The 10,862-nt window shown below is 41.5% G+C and overlaps 1 protein-coding gene across 1 annotated transcript; it reads right to left on the bottom strand.

Moving 5' to 3' along the window:
• Positions 1 to 130: 130 nt before the first annotated feature.
• scly (selenocysteine lyase) lies at positions 131 to 8,985 on the bottom strand. Its single transcript, XM_018738370.2, has 14 exons — positions 8,907 to 8,985; positions 8,593 to 8,811; positions 7,087 to 7,181; positions 6,863 to 6,972; positions 6,665 to 6,765; positions 5,090 to 5,276; positions 3,963 to 4,090; positions 2,608 to 2,763; positions 2,422 to 2,528; positions 2,183 to 2,219; positions 1,640 to 1,723; positions 1,288 to 1,390; positions 1,036 to 1,111; positions 131 to 853 (listed from the first exon to the last, which is right to left on the bottom strand). Exons 3-14 carry the CDS (start codon positions 7,173 to 7,175, stop codon positions 688 to 690), a joined length of 1,344 nt encoding a protein of 447 aa, XP_018593886.1. The 5' UTR covers positions 7,176 to 7,181; positions 8,593 to 8,811; positions 8,907 to 8,985; the 3' UTR covers positions 131 to 687.
• Positions 8,986 to 10,862: the final 1,877 nt, after the last annotated feature.

The following is a 10,862-nucleotide window of genomic DNA, read 5'->3' as shown; positions in this document are numbered from 1 at the left end:
GTAATGTTAACAAGACAGCATTAGGATGCAGTTCCAACAGTATTCCTCTTAAAGTGTTCTACTCTGTGTAAAATATTGTACAATAAAGGAGGAAATTGTTACAAGAAAAGAGGAAACAAATCGAAAAAAGTATTTCAATTATTGCTTTATTCTCCTTGGTATAGTTTCACTTTAGTATAAATGATGTTAAATGTAATCAGATATTTTGTAACAGCATCTCATCCAAATTTGGATAAAACTTATCAGGTAACATGAAGTATTATTCACAAATATTTTCAGGTAACAATTCAAGAGTTATTTAGTTTCACATCTAAGTCTTGGTCTTACAATAAATAAATATATTTATGGTTTGGACACGTCAGTCCTTGGGTGACAGATGATTTACTGTTATACCTCCCTTGGTTCTACATTGTTTTAGTGGAGTAATTTAGCAAATCACTTGGTCTTTCTGAAATGTGTCATAGCAGCTATTGAGGACTGAGACTTTCCGCCTCTGGAGAGTCACAAGTAACCACCTACAATTGGAAACAAAATGTATGCTTTCTGTGCAAGAAATTACATTCTCAAAAAAAATATTCATTAATTAATATGCATAATGCAGTTGAGCTTTCAATATCCAGAATTATTTTCCTTTTACTTTTCCTGTCCCTCTTGAAACCCTTCTGATATACTGGTGGGGGCTGCTGCCTAAAGTGGACACTGGCTCTGTCCCTGTAGCCGACACACCGTCTCTCTAAGGTCCTCCACCGCCAGGTCCACGTCCCTCTTGGTTGTCGTCCGACCCACACTGAGCCGCAAGGCATTGGCAGCCACTTCCGGGGGTATGCCACAGCTCAGCAGGATATGGGAAGGTCTATAAAAAAGTGACTCACAATGTTACCACGCTTACCATTTATACAGCGGAGCAATTTTTACTGGAACAATCAGGGTAAGTACCTTGATCAAGGGTTTCTATGCCAGCTGCTACCCGTCACTACTGTGAACTTATAAGAAAACCATAACATCTTATACCCACATCACTGTCTGAATAATTACCTGTCAACCCTGTCACTGTGGCATGCAGCTCCAACGCTGGCAAGCAGTTTCCGACAGCCCGAGAGCACCTTCCACCCTGGAAGAGCAGTACCATTATCTTAGCACAGCTGGTGCGATAAACAGGTGTGACACAGTTCATGATCTTCCTGGATTCTGACAGACTGGGTTCCAGTATTACAAACAAACCAGAAAGCAGGTCATCTGTAGTACAGCTTGTATAATCCACCAAAATACTTTTTAAAGGTTACTTGCCTTGTAGACCTGCACCAAGGATTGACACATTACAGGTATTTGGAAGAGTCTCTGAACCAGGAAAATGACTGTTGAAATGAATCTTCTCTTTTCCAAACACAGCCTGATGACAAAGAACAAGAGAGAATTTTAAGCTTCAGCTTTTTGCAAAGGATTTGATCAAGGGAAAATTAAACGCACCAGTATTACTGCATGTATTTGTATCATTGGTGTTAAACACAGGGAAGGTGTGCTTAAATTTCACAGTTTACTCAAATTTCACTTTAAGGAGCAGGAAAACTCAGGACAAGGCATTTTAGGAAAAAGCCACTGGCTCTCTGTCCAACATTTCCTGAGAAAGAGAAATACCAACCTGCAGCTGCTGCTCCAGGTATTGTCTAATGCTATCCATGTGGGTCTCATACTCATGGAGATGCAAACTCACCAGTTCTGCTGCCTAGATGATGCCAGGTATTAAAAGACATCTGTGAACAAGTCTCGCAATTTGAAACTCTACAGTTCATACACCCTTGGTTCATAATTATAATATAGATTATTCTATATTCATCTGTTGAACAAGTTCCTTCTTATAAAACAAAATGTAATCTAAATGAGGGGGGCACGGTGGCACGGGGGTTTGACCAAGTCCTGCTCTTTGGTGGGTTTGGGGTTCAAGTCCTGCTTGGGGTGCCTTGTGACGGACTGGTGTCCCATCCTGAGCGTGTCTCCTCCCCCTCCAAACTTACGCCCTGCGTTGCCGGGTTAGGCTCCGGCTCGCTGCGACCCCGCTTGGGACGAGCGGTTTCAGCCAAAGAGCCAATTTAAATGAGAGAAAAAGATTCATTCATGCTAAAGCTGACCACTTTATCAATATCAGTTCTGAGCATAGTAAAAGAACACAGGAATTTTTCATTACCTTTCCAAGGCCAGCAATCATCGGTGTGTTTTCAGTCCTAGAGGAGATTTAGAGGAGTCATTAATTACTTAATTCAAGTTTTTTTTATTTCATACTTTTATTAATTCAAGCCTCTAGGTACAGTTAAAATCCATTACGGCTTTATTGCATTTTGGCATTATGGCACTGAGTAAGAGAGTGAAAATACTCTAATGATCTAAAAAAACGCTAAAGCATACGATGCTGCTGCTAAAGATTACCCTGGTCTGAAGTTCCTTTCCTGTCCTCCTCCAAAAAACATTGGCAATAGTGGTGTAAGGGTGCCAGGTCCATTTACATAAAGTGCACCAATCCTTGGGGCATAAAACTGCAAAAGTGTACCATGTTAAAGACAACAATATTAAAAAGATAATTTAAGGATTTTATGGGAGAGCCAAAGTCCAAACCTTGTGTCCCACAATGGTGAGATAATCCACTCCAAGTTCTTGAGCATTCACCTGCACCTTTCCGATGGCCTGAGCCCCATCTGTGTGCAGTAAGATTCTGGGAGAGGGCCGTTGTGCGTTGAGGGCCCGAACTCTCACACATAGCTCTTTAACTGGCTACAAGGAAACACACGGAAATTTACTAGCCCCCCAAAAAATTACCACCCATCAGATGATTTATCTTAGTTTATTAAAGCATACTGAGGCTATACTTGAGGAACTATTACATTCAGTGTGATACAATAGTCATTATTAATTAATAATATTGACTTGGTTTTCATAATGGAGGTCTGAACACGAATCTAAAATATCAGAAATATACTCACTTTTAAAATGATTTTACTTCATTATTTACTCCTATTTACCTGTTATGTACACACACCCACACACACATTTTCTGAACCGCTTGTCCTATACGGGGTCGCGGAGAACCGGAGCCTAACCCGGCAACACAGGGCGTAAGGCTGGAGGGGGAGGGGACACACCCAGGACGGGATGCCAGTCCGTCGCAAGGCACCCCAGGCGGGACTCGAACCCCAGACCCACCGGAGAGCAGGACCCGGTCCAACCCACTGCACCACCGCACCCCCCCCCGTTATGTATATTCATAATATTATTCATTTGTGTCTTTTGTATTCTTCTCATTCATCTGTATATATTGTGAACTGCACATCACATTTATTCATTTAGCTGTTGCTTTTCTCCAAAGTGACTTACAGCGTTAAGGTATTTTGCAATTATTTACCCATTTATACAGCTGGGTAATTTTTAACTGGAGTAATTTTTGGGTAAGTGCCTTGCTCAAGGGTACTCGAGCCAGAGGTGGGGATCAAGGCTGGGACCTTTGGGTACAAGGGCAGCAGCGCTAACCACTACACTACCACTTGTCCCCACATTAGAATAGAAAGCACCCTAAATCCTAAAATTCCACAGTGGGATATGAGACTAACAGGCCTTGATGGTTCTTGTTTTGGGTACGAGTTGATAAGTTTGAGTCTGTATTAAAAGATGAAACAGAAACGTGCTGAGGGGGGGCGAGTACAAAGTGCACACGCACAAGACACATGGGCCATGACCGTCATCCATACACCATCCATACACCAATGTGGCTGTATGTCCCTTCTGAGTCTGTACATACCTCAGTTATGGACAACACCTGGTGAAATTCTAAAGTAACAAACCCTTTTTAAGCTTTATTTTGCCTCACCATTGAGACTCCAAAGAACCTCAAACTGTCTCAACAGATCAAATCCAGTATTATTTTCTCACACTTAAAAGACAACCACATCGTGCCACCAACCACCCCTGTGCCTCACCATCAGGACCCCTGTTTCGTTGTTGGCCAGCATCACCGAGATGAGGCAGGTGTTTGGACGAATGGCGGCCAGCACATCCTCCACTTCCACGCGTCCCGTCACCGTGGAGGCACCCACAAAAGTAACGTCTACAAAAAAAAACCAAAGCTGACAACTGACAAAGAGGAGAAAACAATCAAAAGATTCCTTTACTAAAAGTCTGGATACAATGAAATACAACAAAGATTATCTCACTTTAACATATGAAATGTAGAACTTTTCAAGGTCTACGCCATTAGACCTCAAACACACAAATATCAAAGTGATCCTACAACACTTTTCCTGTTCATTCCCATTACTATATTGAACAATATGAGTTAGTCAGCATGATCAAATGGCACATTTCCAAGAATCAGTCAGCAAAGATAAGAATAATGAATTCCAAAAGGTTTGTTGATTTCAGGCTTACTGGTTAAAGCATCAGTGACTCAGTTCTTAGAGATGCTTCTGAAAAGGCTTGAAGGGCCATGTTTGTGTGTGTGTGTGTATATATATATATATATATATATATACACATTTAAATTTACTCATTTAGCCAATGATTTTGACCAAAGTGATTTACAATGGTATGATGCCCTATAGTAAACTACTGTACCTAAAGTAATTCACTCATGTACACACCAGAGCAATAAAACGTATTTTCACACACAGACACACACCACGGGCAATTCAGTCACCAATTCACCTGAAACACATCTTTGGACAGTAGGAGGAAAATGGAGCACCCAGAGGACACTCACACAAACGACGGCAAAACCCAATACACCTAGACTAAGTGGGATCAAACCTACACCCTCTTGCACTATGAGATGACAGTGCTATTTGCTGCGCCATTGTCCTGGCTTTATATATTTCATGAGGTCACACAGCTGTAAATATAGTGCTATTATCTTCCACATTACAGTCACAAATATACTGACTTTCAATGGAAAAAAAATGTAAAATAACTGGTTTCAAGAGAAGATGTTGCAATTCTTCTGTCATGACCTTGTTGTCACTACACTGCATCTTCAGATGTGTCAACCACCAATGAAGCTCTTTAATAAACAGCTATTCAAGGGAGGGAGGTCAGAGAAAGTTCGCTGAACCTGCTTTGCCCTCATTCAGCAGGCTCTCAGCAGTCAACTTGACCGAGTCATGTTCCACATTGGAGGTGATGATGTGAGGGAGGATGGCCTTTCCATTGTGATGCTCTCCCCCAAGTTCGCTGATCTTGGCTGCTCCGCAACTCTTCCAGAAATGCCTGATAGCAGTATGGAACACCAGGTTGTTTGCCTGAGAGGGATGGTGCAGGTGTGAAAAATTACATGAAAAACAAAATACCATTCATAGCTAAACTGATCATTAACACACACGCAGAGTTGTGAAAATGTATTTATGTCTGTTCTAGAGCCTGAAAGCAAAAAAAAAGGCAAAAACCAGTTTTGTTTTTATGTCATTTCCTTGGTGTGAAAGAAAATTGAATTGGCAATAAAAGGGTAAAATAGTAAGTACTCCTAATGTTAATCAGTCTAATTAAGGGAGCAATTAAAGCCAGTTGTTCGGATACAGTCAGACCTGATTTACACCAATATCCAATATTACATTCAACTACATCAATCCTTTCCAGTAAAAGTCAAATTCGGAAAACAAAGATTCATAAGAATTCGTAAGACATTTCCGAAGACCTCTGGAATAAAACTGTTGAAGTCTGTAATTCAGCATAGTTACACAGCCTTTTTGGTTCTACACAGTAAGAATAATACTGGGCAAAAATGGGATACATGGTAGAGTGGTTAGGTGAAAACCACTTCTCATTAAAAAGCTTGAAAGCTTGTGTACAATTTGTCAAAACATTCCTGGAAATCTCTCGAGGCTTCAGACGTAATGTTGTTCTGTGAACTGATGACTCAGAAGTAAAACTTTTTGGGTGGATAGGGGCCCTGTTACTTTTGATGTAACCCAAATATGACATTTCACTATAAGCGCCTCCTATCAACAGTCAAGATTGGTGGTGCCAGAGTGACAACATGAGGATAGTTTGCTGCCACAAGAGCTGAATGCTTTGTTATCATTGATGGAACAACAAATTATTTTTCCTATTAAAAATTTCTAAAGGATAATGTCAGGCCACTGTGAGCTGAAGCAAAGCTGGTCATGTAGCAAGACAATGATCTGAAACAGAGAAAATTATTAGTTGCAGTCATTACAGCTAAAGGTGTTGCAACCACTTACTGAACTTTTTGAAATTTTCACATGTGCAACTGAATATTTTATTGTCCTCAACACCCAGGAAATGACATAAAAACAATAATGGTGTCACTTTTCCTCTGTCAGGCCCCATTATTATACTGCTTGAACTGAAAAAATATCTGATCAAACTTAAAATCAAAAAGCAAAAAAAGAACAGTTCGAGGCATGAAATTACTTTGTGAAAAGACTGAATACTGCATATAAATCATATTTTAATGTGTTACGTGATTAATATACTGATAAGTGAAACAAGAGAAGTTGTTCAGTGAAACATAACTTGGATGACAGATACATCAATCATATGCTAACTGTTCATTATATTTTTCTGATAGGGGGACCTAAGTGCGAATTTAAAAACTTTTCCTACATAAAACAAGAAGGGAAATGTCACATAAAAGTCACCATATGAAGAAAAAGACAAAATTTCAAACCTCTGTGCCACCTGACATGAAGATGATATCCTCTGCTCGCCCTCCTACCATTGAGGCAATGCTCTCTCTAGACTGGTCAATAATTTGTTTGGCCTTTCTTCCTACAAAAGAATTGATCATTTCAGGTAGTTCTAGGTTAAATGCAATTGCAGATGTAAAAACCATGTCTGCTGTGTTTGAATCGTGTCACACTCTCACCAGGCAAGTAACTGCTGCTTGGGTTTCCCCAAGCTTCTCTGAGGGCTTCTGTGATCGCCTTAATAACCTCTGCCTCTAAAGGGGTTGTGGCATTGTAGTCCATGTAGATCCTTTAGAAGAGAAGAAAAGAATTTAATAACCACGGACCAGCATTTTATCTAAAAGGAACTTTTTTTTCCCATCCTAACTCGTGCGAGCGTATGTTTTTTCTCCGTTTCTCCCACCTTTCGTCTTGATCCTTACAGTCAGAGATTGCCCGACCATCATGGGCTGCAAGGTCCCCGCAGGAGCAATGAGCATCTTCTGCCATCATCTAGAGCTGTGGGTGACCGTTGGTTCATTTCATTTTAATTCAAACCCTTTTCTTACAATCGCAAAAACCGCACGGAAGGGCAGTATTACACCGGAAAAAGAGAAATACTTTTAATAACAATTTCCGAGTGCGGCTGCGTCCGCCGCTAGGCTACCTCTTACATGCACTGGATTTTCTTCCAGTATGAAAAAGTAAAAGAATTGTTCATGAATCTGCTAAGTGTCAGTTACTTTTCAAGGCCCTACTCAAGGAATAACCTTTCTTTAAAGTGACCTAAGCACCTGGGGTGTCTGCTGTGCAAGGATAAATCCATATGAACCGAATAGTTCCACATATTAATAAGTGCTTGTTGAATGAAGGGTTGCAGTGGTCTGGAGTCTATCCTGGTAGAATAGGGTATGAGGCAGGGTACACCTGGGTCTATCAGAGGGAAATATTTTACTCTCTCTCACACACTCACACACACACACACACACACACACACACACACAGGGGAAAAATGACTGGGAACAAACCCACAGGGACACAGGAGCTCACAGAAACGATGCAAACCCCCAGAGATCGATCTGTGCAGTTTACACGTACACACTGTACGTTTCTGTTTGAGGAAGCTCAACAACCGTGTATTTAATTTAAATAAATATTTAAATACTTTAAATGTTAAAATATTCCCGCGTTTTGTAACGCTAAAAATTACACTTTTCTTTCGTTAGTAATCCTGTGTTTTTATAATAACCAGCAAACGTTAGAGCTGCATCCACAGATAGTAGACAGTCACTGACTGACTCTCTCTCCGGTACAGTTAGCGAGATAAGTCGGTACAACACACTGACTGACACTGTTCACACACATTCTTCCGACTAAGCGCAATATGTACTGATCTACGATACTTGACGACAGTAATTAATATGCGCGAATGTGTGGGAATGACGCTGCAGGGTGAACACGTCAGCCAACTCTTGTGCTTAGCTACTAGCAGCACACAACACGCCACCTTTTTTTTACGGTCGCTGTTACGGGGCACCGACTGCTGCTGCTGAAACGCAAACACACACATACGCCACGTGTCCGGGGTGGTCGGTTGCTACAGAGTGAAAATGAAGTGAAAACACATTGAAAAGAAAGAGGGCGGGAGGTGGAGGCCGACAGTTGCTGGCTGTAGCTAACAAGACAGCGCGGCGCACTTCCTGGGGCTGCGCGTCACACACGCATTTAGCTTCGGGATTTAGCGCGACCATCTCTACTTTAATCCGTCGGCTCATCCGCTACTGCTCCACAAACGGCCAGTTTGCAATAACCCGCAGACTAGTAGCTGCGCGAAACGGTGACTCTCAAACCACGTGTGCGCGTGCGAGAGCGTCTGCGCGCGCTGCAGCGCTTCCACCTTATCTGCGCTGTAAAACGGAGAGGCACCGACCTGCTCGTGCTCCCTTCGCCGATTACAGCCAGTAGGACGGTGCTTGTCAGCGAGGTAGCGGCTGTAAAAGCGGACCGATGAGTGATTATTAACGAGCTGTGGACTGGAAGCCGGGTCTGGGACGGAGATCTGCGTCCCGTCCCTCGTGTCAGCGAGGCTGCGGGCGGCTGTCACTTCCCGGTTAGCGAGGAGGTGCCTGCGATGCCAGTGGGGGCCGATCTGCTGGGCAGACACGCCAGTTTATTTAGCTTTCATTGTCATCTCGCCACACAGAGGTGTACAGTACACCTCTCATGAAATGTGGTTTTGTGCACCTTTCAATCCCAAGTGTATGTGTTGTCGTTTCTCATTGCCTTTTTTTTTGTTTTGTGTGACGCGCCGAGTACACCAGGCTGGAGAGCGTGAAGAATGAACTGTGTAATTGTAGCGAGCATAGTAGTGTGACTTCCCTCATACGAATATATAAGACAAGTTCTTGTGCTACAAATAAACATTACAAATATACACACGATCGGATCATAAATGCAAATAAGAAGGCCAGCCAACGATCTAGCACTATTGTATTGCATAGTGGGAGGTCCTTAGGATAAGGAGGCGTGGTATAAATAAATATAAATATACAGACAGTCCCCGGGTTACGAACGTCCGGCTTACATACAACCGGTAGTTAGGAATCACCCCCGTAAAATATATTCTATAAAAAATATGAGTTACAAACAATGATTCGTAATAACAAACAGGCGCTACTTCGCGACGCGCGTCAAAACATTGCACATGTACAGCAGTTTTTTTGACTCGTGGGCCCGAGCCTGGTAGGACAAAGACTTAGTTCTTTTCAGTCGGACCACGTTTCTATTAACACAACATTTGGCTTTAATTTTTTTGTTTTTACCCTCTTAGCCATGGCACCAAAGTGAAAATGTGATGGAAGTGATGGTGACGCATCAAAGAAAATGGAAACGATCACGATTGAAACTAAAGTGGGCATCATAATAAGCAATCGAAAAAGGTGAAATGCCAACATTGGAAAAGCGTTAGGCTACGGTAACAGTCGGTCAATGATAGGGAAAATTTTACAGGACAAAGCGAAAATAAAGGAGCATGTAAAAGGCTCTGTCCCAATGAAATCTGCAATTGTCCGATTTCCGTATAAATTCGCCTTAATGACAGACTTAATGGATTTCGTTTGTAATACGGGGACTGACTGTAATATAATCTGAGTATCAAAGTAAAGTGTCAAGTGCAGCAAAGTAATGCTGTTTAGTAGCAGTGCTTCCTCTGAGTGGTGTGCTGATCATTGACTGTTTAAAATTGTAATTGCATGAGGAACAACACTGTTCATGTGCCTCCTGGTTTGGAGCCTATGCTGTGGTACCCTTTACCTGAAGTGCTGGGAGCCAACAGTCCACGGCCTAGATTCTGCATTCGTTTTGGATAGACCCAAAAACACAACTCATTTGTATGGCATTTTACATCACACGGCACTCTTAAGTTGTGTTGCTTACTTGGAAATCACAGGTTTTCTGAAAGAGGTTGGCTCTTCGCGTTGTTATAAATAGTCGTAGACAGGGCATACAGAGATACTCTTACATATTTTATCTACTTGCGATGTGCACGAGCAGCCACCAAACCAAATCCCACTTAATGTTATGCTTCATAAAAGAAGAGATAAAAGGAACAATACAAGTGTTGTGTAAGTTTCACTTTTATTTGAGATGGGACAATGTGTTATGTGTACATAAACATTTGACTCTTTACTCCAACACTCAGATAGACTGAGACATCGATTAAACTACTGCCCATTCAGGATGGTACAAACAAGTTACATTTGTATAATACACTGTTCACAGCAATCATGTTTATATACAGAGCAAAACTAAATTAAAAATGAAACCTTTATTATTTTTGTTTCAGCGCTCCAAAGAAGAAAAACCACCCCTACGATATGGAAGCACAGAAATAATTAATGATAATTACCAAACTTAAAGCAAGTCTGCAAAATTAGCTGTTTGCTTTGAGGGATGGCATGATCTTAGTGAGGGGAAATGGAGAGTGAGGTACAACCCACTGGATGATGCATCCAACGACACAAAACTAAGCAGCATTCCTTTGCAAACTCCAGTTTAAGCAACTGTTGAATATGTTGCTTTAAATATGTTTGTCTTGTAAAACACAGTTTTATTTGCTTAATTTAGGGTAATGTTTTTAGGGGCATACATAATTTTCTGACAGAATATCGATGATCTCTTTTGGTTGGCTACAGTTATTCT

Source organism: Scleropages formosus, chromosome 3, assembly GCF_900964775.1.
Source record: "Scleropages formosus chromosome 3, fSclFor1.1, whole genome shotgun sequence".
Classification (NCBI taxonomy): Eukaryota; Metazoa; Chordata; class Actinopteri; order Osteoglossiformes; family Osteoglossidae; genus Scleropages; species Scleropages formosus.
Note: the sequence above shows the minus strand (reverse complement) of the source record. Positions and strands in the feature narration are given on the sequence as shown.